The 18,453-nt window shown below is 48.9% G+C and overlaps 1 protein-coding gene across 1 annotated transcript in view; it reads right to left on the bottom strand.

The window, feature by feature from the left end:
* The window catches only part of siae (sialic acid acetylesterase), a 123,295-nt gene that overhangs the window by 47,694 nt on the left and 57,148 nt on the right, over positions 1-18,453 (bottom strand). Inside the window, exons 5-6 of the mRNA XM_085968239.1 lie at positions 4,026-4,065; positions 3,773-3,947 (exon numbers count right to left, since the gene is read on the bottom strand). Coding sequence (XP_085824365.1) covers positions 3,773-3,947; positions 4,026-4,065 — 215 coding nt within the window. The remainder of the gene's footprint in view (positions 1-3,772; positions 3,948-4,025; positions 4,066-18,453) is intronic.

Here is an 18,453-nt window from a genome sequence, read left to right as displayed (position 1 = left end):
GAAATTAGTTCATGTATTCACGCCAATAGTGCTTCTCCACCATGTTTTAGTGCTTCGGCGGGGATTCCATCTGCTCCTGAGGCCTTGTTGTTCTTCAGTTGTCGGATGGGAGGGGTTAAGGTACTGGTAATGATGGTTAGTGGAGGGAGAGGGGTTAAGGTACTGGCAACGATGGTTAGCGGAGGGGGAGGGTTAAGGTACTGGTAACGATGGTTAGTGGTGGGAGGTTTAAGGTACTGGTAATGATGGTTAGTAGTTGGAGGGGTTAAGATATTAGTAACGATGGTTAGGGTTAGGGTTAGGGTTAAGATACTGATAACGATGGTTAGTGGAGGGCGTTAAGGTACTGGTAACGATGGTTAATGGAGGGGGAGGTTTAAGGTATTGGTAACGATGGTTAGTGGTGGGAGGTTTAAGGTACTGGTAACGATGGTTAGTGGTGGGAAGGTTAAGATACTGGTAATGATGGTTAGTGGTGGGAGGGTTAAGATACTGATAACGATGGTTAGTGGAGGGCATTAAGGTACTGGTAACGATGGTTAGTGGTGGGAGAGTTAAGATACTGGTAACGATGGTTAGTGGTGGGAGGTTTAAGGTACTGGTAACAATGGTTAGTGGAGGGGGTTAAGGTACTGGTAATGATGGTTAGTGGAGGGGTTTAAGGTACTGGTAACGATGGTTAATGGTGGGAGGTTTAAGGTACTGTTAACGATGGTTAGTGGAGGGGGTTAAGGTCCTGGTAATGATGGTTAGTAGTTGGAGGGGGTAAGATACTGGTAATGATGGTTAGTGGAGGGGGTTAAGGTACTGGTAACGATGGTTAGTGGAGGGCGTTAAGGTACTGGTAACAATGATTAGTGGAGGGCGTTAAGGTACTGGTAACGATGATTAGTAGAGGGCGTTAAGGTACTGGTAACGATGGTTAGTGGTGGGAGGGTTAAGATACTGGTAACGACGGTTAGTGGAGGGCGTTAAGGTACTGGTAACGATGGTTAGTGGAGGGCGTTAAGGTACTGGTAACGATGGTTAGTGGTGGGAGGGTTAAGGTACTGGTAACGATGGTTATTGGAGGGTGTTAAGGTACTGGTAACGATGGTTAGTGGTGGGAGGGTTAAGGTACTGGTAACAATGGTTAATGGAGGGGTTTAAGGTACTGGTAACAATGGTTAGTGGAGGGGTTTAAGGTACTGGTAACGATGGTTAGTGGTGGGAGGGTTAAGATACTGGTAACGATGGTTAGTGGAGGGGGTTAAGGTACTGGTAACGATGGTTAGTGGAGGGCGTTAAGGTACTGGTAACGATGGTTAGTGGAGGGCGTTAAGGTATTGGTAACGATGGTTAGTGGAGGGGTTTAAGGTACTGGTAACGATGGTTAGTGGAGGGGTTTAAGGTACTGGTAACGATGGTTAGTGGAGGGGTTTAAGGTACTGGTAACGATGGTTAGTGGAGGGGTTTAAGGTATTGGTAACGATGGTTAGTGGAGGGGTTTAAGGTACTGGTAACGATGGTTAGTGGAGGGGTTTAAGGTACTGGTAACGATGGTTAGTGGAGGGGTTTAAGGTACTGGTAACGATGGTTAGTGGAGGGGTTTAAGGTACTGGTAACGATGGTTAGTGGTGGGAGGGTTAAGGTACAGTTTTTACTACTGTTGTAGGGGATGCAAGATCTGCTCACAGGATCAATCACTGACACAGATCCCAGCTAGGATATCCAGTGTAAAACCGCTCAGATGCTGTCCATGACTGTCTCTGCTGTTGCTTGGCTCCACTCCTCCCCACTGCAATACACTCTCTTGCTGCTGCACAGTCACCTTTGAAGCTACCCAAAGAACACAGAATCATACAGCACAGAAGGAGGCCATTCAGCCCATCGTGCCTGTGCTGGCTTTTTCAAAGAGCTCTCCAATTAGTCCCACTCCCTTGTTCTTTCTCCATAGCCCTGCAAATTTTTCCTTTTCAAGTATTTATCCAATTCCCTTTTGAAAATTACTATTGAATCTGCTTCCGCCACCCTTCAGGCAATGCATTCCAGATCATAATAAAGTCCTCCTCAACTCACCACTGGTTCTTTTGCCAATCACCTTAAATCTGTGCCCTCTGGTTACCGACCCTTCAGCCACTCGAAATAGTTTCTCTTTATTTACTCTATCTGAACACTTCATGATTTTGAACATCTCTATCAAATCTCCTCTTAACCTACACTGCTGTAAGAAGAACAACCCCAGCTTCTCCACGTAGCTGAAGCCCTCGTACCGGGAATCATTCTAGTAAATCTTTGCACAGGCGCTGTGCAGTGTGTTGTGCGGGCGCTGTGCAGTGTGTTGTGCGGGCCCTGTGCAGTGTGTTGTGCGGGCCCTGTGCAGTGTGTTGTGCGGGCCCTGTGCAGTGTGTTGTGCGGGCCCAGTGCAGTGTGTTGTGCGGGCCCTGTGCAGTGTGTTGTGCGGGCCCTGTGCAGTGTGTTGTGCGGGCCCTGTGCAGTGTGTTGTGCGGGCCCGGTGCAGTGTGTTGTGCGGGCCCTGTGCAGTGTGTTGTGCGGGCCCTGTGCAGTGTGTTGTGCGGGCCCTGTGCAGTGTGTTGTGCAGGCGCTGTGCAGTGTGTTATGCGGGCGCTGTGCAGTGTGTTATGCGGGCGCTGTGCAGTGTGTTATGCGGGCGCTGTGCAGTGTGTTATGCGGGCAGTGTGTTATGCAGGCACTGTGCAGTGTGTTATGCGGGCAGTGTGTTATGCGGGCACTGTGCAGTGTGTTGCGCGGGTGCTGTGCAGCGTTGCGCGGGCCCTGTGCAGTGTGTTGTGCGGGCCCTGTGCAGTGTGTTGTGCGGGCCCAGTGCAGTGTGTTGTGCGGGCCCTGTGCAGTGTGTTGTGCGGGCCCTGTGCAGTGTGTTGTGCGGGCCCTGTGCAGTGTGTTGTGCGGGCCCGGTGCAGTGTGTTGTGCGGGCCCTGTGCAGTGTGTTGTGCGGGCCCTGTGCAGTGTGTTGTGCGGGCCCGGTGCAGTGTGTTGTGCGGGCCCTGTGCAGTGTGTTGTGCGGGCCCTGTGCAGTGTGTTGTGCAGGCGCTGTGCAGTGTGTTATGCGGGCGCTGTGCAGTGTGTTATGCGGGCGCTGTGCAGTGTGTTATGCGGGCGCTGTGCAGTGTGTTATGCGGGCAGTGTGTTATGCAGGCACTGTGCAGTGTGTTATGCGGGCAGTGTGTTATGCGGGCACTGTGCAGTGTGTTGCGCGGGTGCTGTGCAGCATTGCGCGGGTGCTGTGCAGCGTTGCGCGGGCGCTGTGCCGTGTTGCGTGGGCGCTGTGCCGTGTTGCGCGGGTGCTGTGCAGAGTGTTGCGCAGGCGCCGTGCGGTGTGTTGCGTGGGTGCTGTGCAGAATGTTGCACGGGTGCTGTGCAGAATGTTGCACGGGCGCCATGTAATGTGTTGTGTGGACGCTGTGGAAACTGTTGCGCGGACACCATGTAAAGTGTTGCGTGGGCACTGCAGGAAGTGTTGCGCGGCTGCTGTGTAAAGTGTTGCACGAGCGCTGTGTAAAGTGTTTGGGGTTATTGGTGGACGATTGTGGAACAGCGTTTTGGGGACAGGCTAGATTGGGCAGTTGCTTTTTCTTGTTTGCCATTGTACATTGTCTAAGAAAGATTTGGGCCAATCGCCTCCCTCGTTCCATCCTTTCTTCATTGTGAAATGGGAAACTGATTTATTTGAAATAATTTCAGAGCTGTTTAACTGTACTACAGAAACATCAAACCAAGGTAGAATTAAAAACATGGTAAATTGTAAACTTACTTGAAAGGAAGTCCACATTTGTCGAGGACTCGTTTGGAAGACCAAGCCTCAATGGGTGTTCCTCCCCAGCACGATTCCACCAGCCCAATAGGATACTGCAGCTTGTCATAGAGGTATCGGCCAAACAACCAACACACAGCCGAGAATGAGGTGAAATTGCCATTCCCAAGAATTTCTAGGATTTAATAAATGAAGACGATGACCAGCAGGAAAAGAACCTTTCTTCTTTCGCAATAGCATTGGGCTTCTCTACCAAACTCTGTGCTCAGTGGGAAATCTGTTAGCGACAGGGGCTATTGAGAGAAGTTGAGGTTTAAGAAACAAGAAAAATGAAGAGCAGGCAAGTTCATGATGTACACCTCAGAAAGCAAAGAGTCACCCCGGTTTTAGCTGTGCACAACATCCTAAAAAAAAAAGTTTTAAAAAGTATTTCTTGGGAACATAGGGATTGCTAGCTGAAAAGACCAAGGTCCATCGAGTTCGCCTTCTACCATCCTGGCACTGACATAATACAATGATAATGGCTGTCGGTGTAGGGACCGGGTGCTAGGGTTTGGATGATCAGCCATGATCTCGTTGAATGGCGGAGCAGGCTCGAAGGGCCGAATGGCCTACTCCTGCTCCTATCTTCTATGTTTCTATAATGGAGTTGTTGACTAATCATAGCAATCAATCGCTGTCAATGAATCTACAGGTTGCATAGATTAGGTGTGTATTCCCTTCAGTATAGAAGATGAAGGGGTGATCTAATTCAGGTGTTTAAGGTGACAAAAGGAGTTGATGGGGAGAGAGAGAGAACGTACTTCCTCTGATGGGGGAATCCAGAAAAATTGGGCATAACCTTAACATTAGAGCCAGGCCGTTCAGCAGTGAAATCAAGAAGCACTTCTTCACACAAAGTGCAGTGGAAATCTGGAACTCTCTCCCCCAAAAGGCTGTGGGTGCTGGGGCTCAATTTGAGATTTAAAGACTGAGAGCGATAGATCTTTTATTAGTTAAGGGTATCAAGGAATATGGAACAAAGGCAGGTGAATGGAGTTAAGATACAGATCAGTCATGATCTAACTGAATGGCGGAGCAGGCTCGAGGGGCCGAATGGACTCCTCATGTTCTGATGGCCAGGACATCAGTGGGATGGAATCTTTTGCATTTACTTTAGTTATATCAACAGCCTAGTTACTGTATTTTATAATTTTTGATATTATGAGTGTTAGTTGTGTATTTGATGTAAAGTAACCTAGATCGTTGGTTTGTCTCACTGGAGTTAGGATCACTTCACCTGCTGGAAGATAAGAGACATGCATATGGGGCAGTGCAAGATCCCAGAATCTAGTACACACAGCGAGGGATTTTACTGTTACAAGTCCCAGGTCACACTATCGTATAATATTAAGAAGTCACACAACACCAGGTTATAGTCCAACACTTTTATTTGAAATCACAAGCTTTCGGAGCGCTGCTCCTTCGTCAGGTGAAGTGAAGAGATGCATAAAGACACAGCTTATATAGTCAGAGAATAATGCCAGATGCCTCATGCAATCACATCCTTCCTGTAGTGTGGCGACCAGAACTGCACACACGATTCCAGCTGTGGCCTAACTAGCATTTTGTACAGCTCCATCATAACCTCCCTGCTCTTATATTCTATGCCTCGGCTAATGAAAGCAAGTATCCCATATGCCTTTTTAACCACCTTATCTACCTGTCCTGCTGCCTTCAGGGATCTATGTACATGCACACCAAGGTCCCTCTGATCCTCTGTTCTTCCTAGGGTCCTACCATTCATTGTGTATTCCCTTGCCTTGTTAGTCCTCCCAAAATGCATCACCTCACACTTTTCAGGGTTAAATTCCATTTGCCACTGTTCTGCCCATCTAACCAACCCGTCTATATCGTCCTGTAGCCTGAGGCTTCCCTCCTCGCTATTTACCACTCCACCAATTTGTGTGTCATCTGCGAACTTACTGATCATACCTCCTACATTCATATCTAAATCATTAATGTACACTACAAACAGCAAAGCACCCAGCACCGATCCCTGCGGTACACCACTGGACACGGGCTTCCAGTCACAAAAACAACCTTCGACCATCACCCTCTGCCTCCTGCCACTAAGCCAAATTTGGATCCAATCTGCCAAATTGCCCTGGATCCCATGGGCTTTTACCTTCTTGACCAGTCTCCCATGTGGGACTTTGTCAAAAGCCTTACTGAAGTCCATTTAGACTACGTCAACTGCACTACCCTCATCCACACACCTAGTCACCCCCTCAAAAAATTCAATCAAATTGGTTAGACATGATCTCCCCATGACAAAGCCATGCTGACTATCCTTGATTAATCCTTGCCTCTCCAAGTGAAGACTAATTCTGTCCCTCAGAATTTTTTCCAATAATTTCCCTACCACTGATGTTAGGCTCACTGACCTGTAATTCCCTGCAGCTGGATACACTTCCCGCACACATGGTCGTCAGAGACACAGGAAGTGTCCCTGATTTCCCACATGCTTGACTAATCTACTGGAATTTTTTGAGGATGTAACTGGTAGAATAGATAAGGGAGAACCAGTGAATGTGGTGTATTTGGACTTTCAGAAGACTTTTGATAAGGTCCCGCATAAGAGATTGGCGTGCAAAGTTAAAGAACATGGGATTGCGGGTAAGGTACTAATTTGGATAGAGAACTGGTTGGCAGACAGGAAGCAAAGAGTTGGAATAAACCAGTCTTTTTCCGAGTGGCAGGCAGTGACTAGTGAGGTACCGCAGGGATCGGTGCTAGGACCCCGGCTACTCACAGTATATATTAATGATCTAGACAAGGGAACTAGATGTAATATCTCCAAGTTTGCAGACGACACAAAGCTGGGTGGGCGTGTGTGCTGCGAGGAGGATGCAGAGATACTCCAGTATGATTTGGACAGGTTGGGTGATTGGGCAGATGCATTATAATGTAGATAAATGCGAGGTTATCCACTTTGGTGGCAAAAACAGGAAGGCAGATTATTATCTGAACGGCAATAGATTGGGAGAAGGGGAAGTGCAACGAGACTTGGGTGTCCTTGTGCACCAGTCGCTGAAGGTAAGCATGCAGGTGCAGCAGGCGGTTAAGAAGGCAAATGGTATGTTGGCCTTCGTAGCGAGAGGATTCGAGTACAGGAACAAGGATGTCTTGCTGCAGTTGTACAGGGCCTTGGTGAGACCACATCTTGAGTATTGCGTGCAGTTTTGGTCACCTTATCTGAGGAAGGATGTTCTTGCCATGGAGGGAATGCAGCGAAGATTCACCAGACTGATACCTGGGATGGCAGGAATGACGTATGAGGAGAGATTAGGTCGATTAGGCTTATACTCGCTGGAGTTTAGAAGAATGAGAGGGGATCTCATTGAAACTTATAAAATTCTAACAGGACTAGACAGACTAGATGCAGGAAGGATGTTCCTGATGGCCGGGGAGTCCAGAACCAGGGGTCACAGTCTAAAGATAAGGGGTAAGCCATTTAGGACAGAGATGAGGAGGAATTTCTTCACCCAGAGAGTGGTGAACCTGTGGAATTCTCTACCACAGAAGGCAGTTGAGGCCAATTCATTAAATATATTCAAGAAGGAGTTGGATATATTTCTTAAGGCTAAAGGGATCAAGGGATCTGGGGAGAAGGCAGGGACAGGGTACCGAGTTTGGATGATCAGCCATGATCTCATTGAATGGCCTACTCCTGCTCCTATCTTCTATGTTTCCCTGGTTTATCCCTACTACCCTTCTTGAATAATGGTACTAAGTTAGCTGTTCTCCTTCCTCTGGCACCTCCCCTGTGGCTAGGGAGGTTCTGAAAATTTGTGTCAGAGCCCCTGCAATCTCCTCCCTTGCCTCACAGAGCAGCCTGGGATACATCTCGTCAGGGCCTGGGGATTTATCCACTTTTAAGCCCACTAAAACCGCAAGTACCTCCTTCCTCTCAATACTAATTTGTTCAAGTATATCACAATCCACCTGCCTGATTTCTATGCCTACATCGTCCTTCTCCATAGTGAACCTCACCACATCTTCCGGCTCTGCACACAGATTGCCACTTTGGTCCCTAATGGGCCCTACTCTTTCCCTGGGTATCCTCTTGCTCTTAATATACTTATAAAACACCTTGGGATTTTCCTTTATTTTGCCCGCCAGTGTTTTTTCATGCCCCCTCTTCGCTCTAATTTCTTTTTTAAGTACCCCCCTGCACTTTCCATACTCCTCTAGAGTGTAATGAAATCTGTTTGTCTTGATCCTGTATTTCCTGTATTCGTTTTGCACTCATGTATATTACCCTCCCCCACACTGTGTATAGTTTCACTTCCTCTTTCCTGGCTAACCTGGAAGGTTCCAGGTCTTGGCTCTTGGCTCCGCCCCTGACTTCTCTTACATAAAGATCCCAGGATCTGTATGACTCATTCCTGTGAACCAGTCGGCGTGTTGAGATGTTAGCTCTGATCTTAGTGATTAAAAGCCAACTTGTCTATAACTTCTAGTTTTGTGGTTATTGAAGGCACATCAATTTTAATCACTAAAGAATACTAGGATGGATCGACTCCTAAAACCAGAGCATCTGGACTTGGATCCACATTCTGAAGCATCAAATCAATTTGGACACTGGCTCAAATGCTTCGAACTCTTCGCGGGGGCCTCATCCGCTAGCGAGGTAGATAAACTGAGTCTACTGACTACTCGCGTTAGGCATCGGATTTATTCGTTCATCTGGGACGCCACCTCTTACACGGAGGCCATCACTATCCTGAAGGCCCAATACCAGAGGCCGGTAAACGAAGTGTACGCCAGACATCTGCTGGCTACACGCAGGCAGCGACCAGAGGAATCAATGGACGATTTCTTACAGGGCCTAAAGGACTTGGTCCGGGACTGTAACTGCAAGGCCGTGACAGCCAACATGTACTCTGACGAATTGGTCCGCGATTCCTTCATCACGGGCCTCAAATCGAATTATATCCGGCAGAGACTGCTGGAGAAGGAGGTCCTGGACTTAAAAAAGGCAGTGGCCACTGCGCGATCGCTGGACGTGGCCCAGAAAAACTCTGACTCTTATTCTTCCGGCCATGCGGCCCTCACTGCCTCGTGCGTACCGAGCGGGCCGCCATCTTGGAATCAGCCATCTTCCCCATCCAGGTCTCAGACCAGCTCTACACCGCCGGAGTCCCCACACAGAAGTTCACCCAGGAGTCCTACTACAGCGGCAATGTCTCGAGGCCCAAAATGCTACTTCTGCGGCCAGGCCAAGCACCCCAGACAACGATGCCCAGCGAAGGACGCTACATGCTTCAAATGTAAGAAAAAGGGGCATTTTAGCAAAGTCTGCAGGGGGAATCCGATTTCCAACTCCGTCACCGCCTCGTGCGTGCCGTGCGGGCCGCCATCTTGGGATCCGCCATCTTTTCCCGACTCAACGGCCGCCCAGGGCCCAACAGTGGCTTCGATCACGGTGGATCAATCCAGGCCACACCCGTTGACAAAATCCATGATGGACATACAGGTAAACGGGAATTTAACGAAATGTTTAATTGACTGTGGGAGTACTGAGAGTTTTATCCACCCTAGCCTGGTACGGCGGCACTCATTAACGGTAACCCCTACACGGAGCAGAATTGCTATGGCTGCTAAGCCCCACACTTCGGACATTTTGGGCTACTGTGTGGTAACACTGACTGTAAAAGGCACGGACTACAAGGATTTAAAACTCCTCGTGATGCCAGAACTCTGTGTTAATGTAATCTTGGGCCTGGACTTCCAGTGCCACCACGAAAGTGTCACGCTAGCATATGGCAGGTCCCAGCCGCCACTCACAGTCTGTGGCCTATCAACCTTAAAAATTAGCCCGCCCTCTTTATTCGCTAATCTCGCTCCGAACTGTAGGCCCATAGCGACCAAAAGTAGACGGTACAGTCTGGAAGACAGACACTTTATCAAGGCGGAAGTGGACAGACTCCTGCGGGAAGGCATTATTGAATGCAGCACCAGTCCGTGGCGTGCCCAAGTAGTCATAGTTAAAAATAGCGAAAAGAAACGGATGGTAATTGACTACAGCCAGACTGTTAATATTTATACCCAGCTGGACGCCTACCCTTTACCCCGCATATCAGAAATGGTCAACCAGATTGCGCAATACCGAGTCTTCTCGACTATCGACCTCAAATCCGCGTATCACCAGCTCCCCATTAGAACAGAGGACCGCCCATACACCGCCTTCGAGGCGAACGGGCGCCTCTACCATTTTCTCAGAGTGCCCTTCGGAGTAACAAATGGGGTCTCGGTCTTCCAACGTGAGATGGACCGCATGGTTGACGAGAATAAACTACAAGCTACCTACCCCTATCTGGACAATGTCACTATCTGCGGGCACAACCAGCAAGACCACGATCTAAATCTTGCGAGATTTTTAAAAACTGCCCTAAAGCTGAATCTAACCTACAACGAAGACAAATGTGTCTTCAACACAACCCGTCTCTGTATCCTCGGCTGTGTGGTGGAAGATGGGGTAATTGGACCGGACCCTGACCGATTACGTCCCCTAAAGGAACTGCCCCTGCCACACAATCCCAAAGCTTTAAAAAGGTGCCTGGGATTTTTTTCGTATTATGCCGAATGGGTGCCCAATTACTCTGATAAGGCCCGACCCCTCATTAAATCGACGTCCTTCCCACTATCAGCTGAAGCTCGGGAGGCTTTCACCAGTATCAAACAGGACATTGAAAGGGCTGCAGTGTGTGCAGTGGACGAAAGCATTCCCTTTCAAGTCGAAAGCGATGCGTCAGACTTTGCCTTAGCTGCGACCCTCAATCAGGCTGGGAGACCTGTGGCCTTCTTCTCCCGAACCCTTCAGGGACCTGAAATCAGGCACTCTTCTGTCGAGAAGGAGGCACAGGCTATAGTGGAGGCAGTGCGGCACTGGAGACACTACCTAGCCGGCAAACGTTTCACCCTGCTCACCGACCAGCGGTCGGTGGCTTTCATGTTTAATAACAAAGGGGGAAAATCAAGAATGACAAAATACTCAGGTGGAGGATCGAACTATCCACGTTCAACTATGATATTATGTACAGGCCGGGAGCCCTTAATGAACCCCCAGACGCCCTATCGCGGGGAATGTGTGCCAGCATTCATACGGACAAATTACAGGGTCTCCACAACGACCTCTGTCACCCAGGGGTCACCCGACTATACCATTTTATAAAGTCCCGCAATCTGCCCCACTCCATCGAGGAGGTCAGGGCAATGACCAGAGCCTGCCGCATCTGTGCGGAATGCAAGCCTCGTTTCTCCAGGCCTGACCGTGCACACCTTATCAAAGCCACACGGCCATTCGAGCGCCTAAGTCTGGACTTCAAGGGACCCCTTCCCTCTGCCGACCGTAACGTATACTTCCTCAATATCATCGATGAATATTCCCGCTTCCCCTTCGCCATTCCCTGCCCAGACATGACCAGTGCCACGGTCATCAAGTGTCTCTGTAATCTAGTCTGCATGTTTGGCATGCCGAACTACATACACAGCGATAGGGGGACGTCATTTATGAGTGAAGAACTGCGCCAGTTCTTGCTCTCAAAGGGGATAGCCACTAGCAGAACCACTAGCTACAACCCCCGGGGTAATGGGCAAGTGGAAAGGGAGAATGCTACTGTTTGGAAGGCTGTCACGTTAGCCTTAAAGTCAAAAGGCCTTCCGACCTCCCGCTGGCAGGAAGTCCTCCCAGACGTGCTCCACTCCATAAGGTCTCTGTTATGTACAGCCACTAACGCTACCCCTCACGAAAAGATGTTCGTTTTCCCCTGGAAATCCACCTCGGGCATATCTCTACCCGCGTGGCTGACGTCTCCGGGGACAGTACTATTGCGGAAGCACGTGAGAGGCCATAAAACGGACCCCCTTGTGGAAAAGGTACAGCTCCTCCATGCAAACCCTCAGTACGCCTATATCGAATACTCTGACGGGCGAGAGGACACTGTTTCCATAAAAGACCTCGCTCCCTCGGGGAGCGGAGAGAACGATGGGAGACTACCCGATGAAGACCTACACTACAAAGAGACAGGACGCCCAGAGGTATCAATACCCAACTTTAACCTGGAAGACACTGCGGAGGCCCGGACAGCGGAGGAACCAGAATCCACTCCCCTAGAGGCACCCCAACCGGCTTTGCGCCGATCACTGAGAACTGCAAAGCCTCCTGACAGACTCACTTATACCAACTTTTAAGAAACATCACCCCGATGGACTAAATCTATAGAAGGGGTGAATGTAATGAAATTTGTTTGTCTTGATCCTGTATTCGTTTGCACACATGTATATTACCCTCCCCCACTGTGTATAGTTTCACTTCCTCTTTCCTGACTAACCTGGGAGGTTCCAGGTCTTGGCTCCGCCCCTGACTTCTCTTACATAAAGATCCCAGGATCTGTATGACTCATTCCTGTGAACCAGTCGGCGTGTTGAGATGTTAGCTCTGATCTTAGTGATTAAAAGCCAACTTGTTTGTCTATAACTTCTAGTTTTGTGGTTATTGAAGGCACATCATAGAGCTTCCAGTTTTTAGTCCTTTGTATCTGCCAAAAGCCTCCCTTTTTTCCCGAATCCATTCTTGTATATCCCTTGACATCCAGGGTTCCCTTGGCTTGTTGGTCCCACCCTTGACCTTTACGGGAACATGTTGGCGTTGTACTCTCTCTATTTCCTTTCTGAAAGACTCCCACTGCTCTGATGTGGATTTTCCTACAAGTAACTGATCCCAGTCCACTTTGGTCAGATCCTGCCTTATCATATTAAAATCGGCCTTCCCCAATTTAGAACCTTTATTTCCGGTCCATCTTTGTCCTTTTCAATGACTACCTTAAATCTCACCGAATTATGGTCACCGTCACCAAAATGCTCTCATACTGACACTTCTACCACTTGCCCGGCTACATTCCCTAGAATTAGGTCCAGTACCGCCCCCTCTCTTGTAGGACTTTCTACATGCTGGCTCAAAAAGCTCTCTTGGATGCACATTAAGAATTCCGCACCCTCTAAGCCTTTCACACTCTGACTATCCCAGTTAATATTGGGGAAGTTGAAATCCCCTACTATTATTACCCTATTATTTCTACACTTCTCTGTAGACTCGATAGACTCTGGAACGGTACCCATGGATTGGAGGGTAGCTAATGTTACCCCACTATTCAAAAAAGGTGGTAGAGAAAAAGCGGGGAATTATAGACCGGTAAGCCTGACATCGGTAGTGGGGAAAATGCTAGAGTCTATTATAAAAGATGTAATAGCAGAGCACTTGGAAAGCAGTGACAGGATCGGACAAAGTCAACATGGATTTACAAAAGGTAAATCATGCTTGACTAATCTACTGGAATTTTTTGAGGATGTAACTGGTAAAATAGATAAGGGAGAACCAGTGGATGTAGTGTATTTGGACTTTCAGAAGGCTTTCGATAAGGTCCCACACAAGAGATTAGCGTACAAAATTAAGGCACATGGGATTGGGGGCAAGGTATTGACTTGGATAGAGAACTGTTTGGCGGACAGAAAGCAAAGAGTTGGAATAAACGGGTCGTTTTCCGAGTGGCAGGCAGTGACTAGTGGGGTACCGCAAGGATCGGTCCTAGGACCCCAGCTGTTCACAATATATATTAATGATCTGGACGAGGGAATTGGATGTAATATCTCCAAATTTGCAGATGACACAAAGCTGGGCGGGAGGGTAAGCTGCGAGGAGGATGTCGGGAAACTCCAGTACGATTTGGACAGGTTGGGTGATTGGGCAGAAACATGGCAAATGCACTATAATGTGGATAAATGTGAGGTTATCCACTTTGGTGGCAAAAACAGGAAGGCAGATTATTATTTGAATGGCAATAGATTGGGAGAAGGAGAAGTGCAAAGAGACCTGGGTGTCCTTGTGCACCAGTCGCTGAAGGTAAGCATGCAGGTGCAGCAGGCGGTTAAGAAGGCAAATGGTATGTTGGCCTTCGTAGCAAGAGGGTTCGAGTACAGGAACAAGGATGTCTTGCTACAGTTGTACAGGGCCTTGGTGAGACCGCACCTTGAGTATTGTGTGCAGTTTTGGTCACCTTACCTGAGGAAGGACGTTCTTGCCATGGAGGGAGTGCAGCGAAGATTCACCAGGCTGATACCTGGGATGGCAGGAATGACATATGAGGAGAGATTAGGTCGATTGGGCTTATACTCACTGGAGTTTAGAAGATTGAGAGGGGATCTCATCGAAACCTATAAAATTCTGTCAGGTCTGGACAGACTAGATGCAGGAAGGATGTTTCTGATGGCTGGGGAGTCCAGAACCAGGGGTCATAGTCTAAGGATAAGGGGTAAGCCATTTAGGACTGAAATGAGGAGGAATTTCTTCACTCAGAGAGTGGTGAACCTGTGGAATTCTCTGCCACAGAGGGCGGTGGAGGCTAGTTCATTAAATATATTCAAGAAAGAGTTGGATATATTTCACAGAATCACAGAATCACAGAAACCCCACAGTGCAGATAGAGGCCATTTCAGCCCATCGAGCCTGCACCGACACATATCCCACCCGATCCCCGTAACCCCATGTATTTAATCCCCCTAACACTACGGGTCAATTTATCACAGCCAATCAACCTAACCCGCACATCTTTGGACTGTGGGAGGAAACCGGAGCACCCGGAGGAAACCCACGCAAACACGGGGAGAATGTGCAAACTCCACACAGACAGTCACCCGAGGCCGGATTCGAACCCGGGTCCCTGGCGCTGTGAGGCAACAGTGCTAACCACTATGCCACCAGGCTAAAGGGATCAAGGGATATGGGGAAAAGGCAGGGACAGGGTACTGAATTTGGATGATCAGCCATGATCACATTGAATGGCGGAGCAGGCTCGAAGGGCCGAATGGCCTACTCCTGCTCCTATCTTCTATGTTTCTATGTTTCTATTTGCCTACATATCTGTTCCTCTATCTGCCCCTGACTGTTTGTGGACCTATAGTACACTCCCAGCAAAGTGCTTGCCCCCTTTTTGTTTTTAAGTTCTACCCATATGGCCTCATTAGAGGAACCTGCTATGATATCATCCCTCCTTACAGCAGTAATTGACTCCTTGATTAATATTGCGACACCCCCTCCTCTTTTACATCCCCCTCTGTCTCGCCTGAAGATTCTATATCCCGGAATATTGAGCTGCCAGTCCTGCTCCTCCCTCAACCATGTCTCTGTGATAGCAACAATATCATACTCCCATGTGTCCAACACCTTCAATTCATCTGCCTTACTCACAAGACTCCTTGCATTAAAATAAATGCCATCCAGCCTTGCCATACTCCCTTGTGCCTTTACATATTTGCTCTGCCTTCCAGGCTGACTTGTTTTTTCCTCGATATTTGGCTGTGCATCACCCCCTACTATAGCTCCACTCCGTATCCCATCCCCCTGCCAAGTTAGTTTAAACCCCGCCCCCGCCAACAGTACTAGCAAACCTCCCTGCAAGGATGTTGGTCCCATTCCGGTTCAGGTGCAACCCGTCCGACTTGTACAGGTCCCACCTTCCCCAGAAGCAGACCCAGTGACCCAGGAAACTAAAGCCCTCCCTCCTGCACCAACTCTTTAGCCACGCATTCACCTGCTCTATCCTCCTATTCCTATACTCACTAGTACATGTCACCGGGAGTAATCCAGAGATTACAAACTTTGAGGTCCTGCTTTTTAATCTGCTACCTAGCTCCCTAAATTCTTGCAGGACCTCATCCCTCTTTCTACCCATGTCGTTGGTACCAATGTGAACCACGACCTCTGACTGTTCGTCCTCCCCCTTCAGAGTGCCTGGGAAGCTAACACTGTTTGCCTTGGATGTTCAAAGCATTTGGAAACTGCCACATCCAGCAAGATTCACATGGATCACAGCTGTCTCACCATTAGAACGCTTTTAAAATTTATTATACACCGGGTACAGTAGCACAGTGTTATGTTTGCTGATGATTGCACAGTGTTCAGTTCCTTTCGCAATTCCTCAGATAATGAAGCAGTCCGTGCCACATGCAGCAAGATATGGACAACATTCAGGCTTGGGTTGGTAAGTGACAAGTAACATTTGCGCCACACAAGTGCCAGTCAATGACCAACTCCAACAAGAGAGAGTCTAACCATTTCCCCTCGACATTCAATGGCATTACCATCAACATCCTGGGGGTCACCATTGACCAGCAACTTAACTGGACCAGCCACATAAATACTGTGGCCACAAGAGCAGGTCAGAGGCTGGGTACTCTGTGACTTCTCACCTCCTGACTCCCCACGGAGCGTTTCGCAGGAGCATTATCAAACAAAATTAGTCACGAGCCACATAAGGAAATATTAGGGCAGATGACCAAAAGCTTGGTCAAAGAGGTAGGTTTTAAGGAGCGTCTTAAAGGAGGCGAGGTAGAGAGGCGGAGAGGTTTGGAGGGGAATTTCCAGAGCTTCGGACCTTGGCAGCTGAAGGCAGGGCCACCAATGGTGGCATGATTAAAATCGGGGATGCGCAAGATGCCAAAATTGGAGGAGCGCAGAGATCTCAGAGAGTTGTAGGGCTGGAGGAGGTTACAGAGATAGGGAGGGGTGAGACCATGGATGGATTTGAAAACAAGCATGAGAATTTTAAAATCGTTGCTGGACCGGGAGCCAATGTAAGTCAGCAAGCACAGGGGTGATGGGTGAACGGGACTTGGTGCGAGTTAGGATACAGGCAGCAGAGCTTTGGATCAGCTCAAGTTTATGGAGAGTGGAAGATGGGAGGCCGGCCAGGAGAGCGTTGGAATAGTCAAGTCTAGAGGCAACAAAGGCATGGGTGAGGGTTTCAGCAGTAGATGAGCTGAGGCATGGGCGGAGACAGGTGATGTTAAGCAGGTGGAAGTAGGCAGTCTTGGTGATGGAGTGGATATGTGGTCGGAAGCTCATCTCAGGGTCAAATATGACAGCAAGGTTGTGTACAGTCTGATTCAACCTCAGACAGTGGCCAGGGAAAGGGAGTTAGTGTCCAGGGACCGGAGTTTGTGGCAGGAACGAAGATCCAATGGCTTGTGTCTTCCCAATATTTAGTTGGAGGGTATTTCTGCTCATCCAGGACTGGATGTCAAATAAGCAGTGTGAGAAATCAGATAGTGGAGAGATCGGAAGAGGCAGTCGTGAGTTAGAGCTGAGTTTCATCAACTCCAAATAGTGAGAGGGAGGTAGAGGAGCAAATCTGCAGGGAAATCGCTGAGATATGCAAGAGCAATAGAGTGGTGATATTGGGGGACTTTAATTACCCAAATATCGATTGGGATAATGCTAGGGTAAAGGGAAAGGAGGGGGAGGAATTTTTGAAATGTGTTCAGGAGAATTTCCTTGACCAGTATGTTCTTGCTCCAACTAGGAAGGGGGCATTGCTGGATTTGTCCTGCTTTTTGTGGACAGGACATACCTGGGCAGTTTTCCAGATTGTCGGATAGATGCCAGTGCTATAGCTGTACTGGAACAGCTTGGCTCGAGGCACGGCTAGTTCTGGAGCACATGATAACAGCACATTTGAAGGGGAGGGGGACAGTACCTACGGAAAGGGAACCGTTAACAATATCATCTAGCATGGGGGAAAGGAAGCAGCAGAGGCACCTGAACAGATGGTGTAGTGTCCGTGTGTTGATAAAGACACTGAAGACAGGAGTTGGTTCATAGGTATTTACTAAGCAAAGTCTGGGGGGGGGTTCTAACGGATATACACAATATACAGGCTTATATAGCCCGAGTGGCAATTACCGGCATTACAGCACACCTGGGGCTCTTAAAGGCACATACACCACAGATGGTCTCAATCATAGTGACAAAAAAGTCCATGAGCTCCTCACACTTGTTGCTGGAGGTGAGGGTGGAGGAGGTAGAGGAGCTGGGTTAAAGAGAACACTTGTGGAGAGAAGCCGGGGGTTATCACTGCATCCCAGGATGATCCTGGAATAGTCAGCAGTTTTGGCCGAGGAGAGCAGGACCCGATAGTGCTTTATGTGGTCCAGTCAGGTCTGGCGATGAATGGCTAAACCAGTTGTCTGCCATAAATGCTCAAGTCTGTGTCCCTTCAATTTAAAGGAGCGGAGATGAAGGCCGTACCAGAGGGAACGACCAGGGTGAGAGAGAGTAATGGTTTTAATGGGGACTAGGGCATCAAAGGTAGCGGTAAGGGTGGACACAGAAGGAAGTGGGGTTGGGAGGGGGAGGCGGGATGTGAGTGGAGAGGGATACAAGAAAGTGAACTCAGAGGAGAGAGGGCATGATGAGTTGAAATGGAAGATGAGAAGTCACTCAGTGCAGAGGCTGAGGGAGGAAAGCGGTGAAGATATCTCGGGAGAAACTTGTCATGGTGCTGAATAGCAGATCAGAGACACAGTATGGTGGAGTCCAGTGGAATAGTGTAGTCTTGATGGCAGAGAAGTCAAGGAATTTGGAAGCCAAATTTGAGCAAAGGTCCAGTGCTCACTGAGGAAAACAAAGAGCAAGCATGGTCGGTGGATGGGCGGTGTGAAGTGTTGGGGGGAGGGGGGAACGGGGGAGGGAGAACGGGGGAGAGGGGTAAAGGGAACGGGGGGACCGGGGAAGGGGGGAAACGGGCGGGGGGGGGGGAGGGAGAACGGGAGGGAGGACGGGGGAGGGAGAACGGAGGGGA

This window comes from Somniosus microcephalus, chromosome 26 (assembly GCF_052327205.1).
Source record: "Somniosus microcephalus isolate GS21.2 chromosome 26, FLI_Smic_1.0, whole genome shotgun sequence".
Classification (NCBI taxonomy): Eukaryota; Metazoa; Chordata; class Chondrichthyes; order Squaliformes; family Somniosidae; genus Somniosus; species Somniosus microcephalus.
The sequence above is the reverse complement of the archived record's forward strand: the minus strand, read 5'-3'. Positions and strand labels throughout refer to the sequence as shown.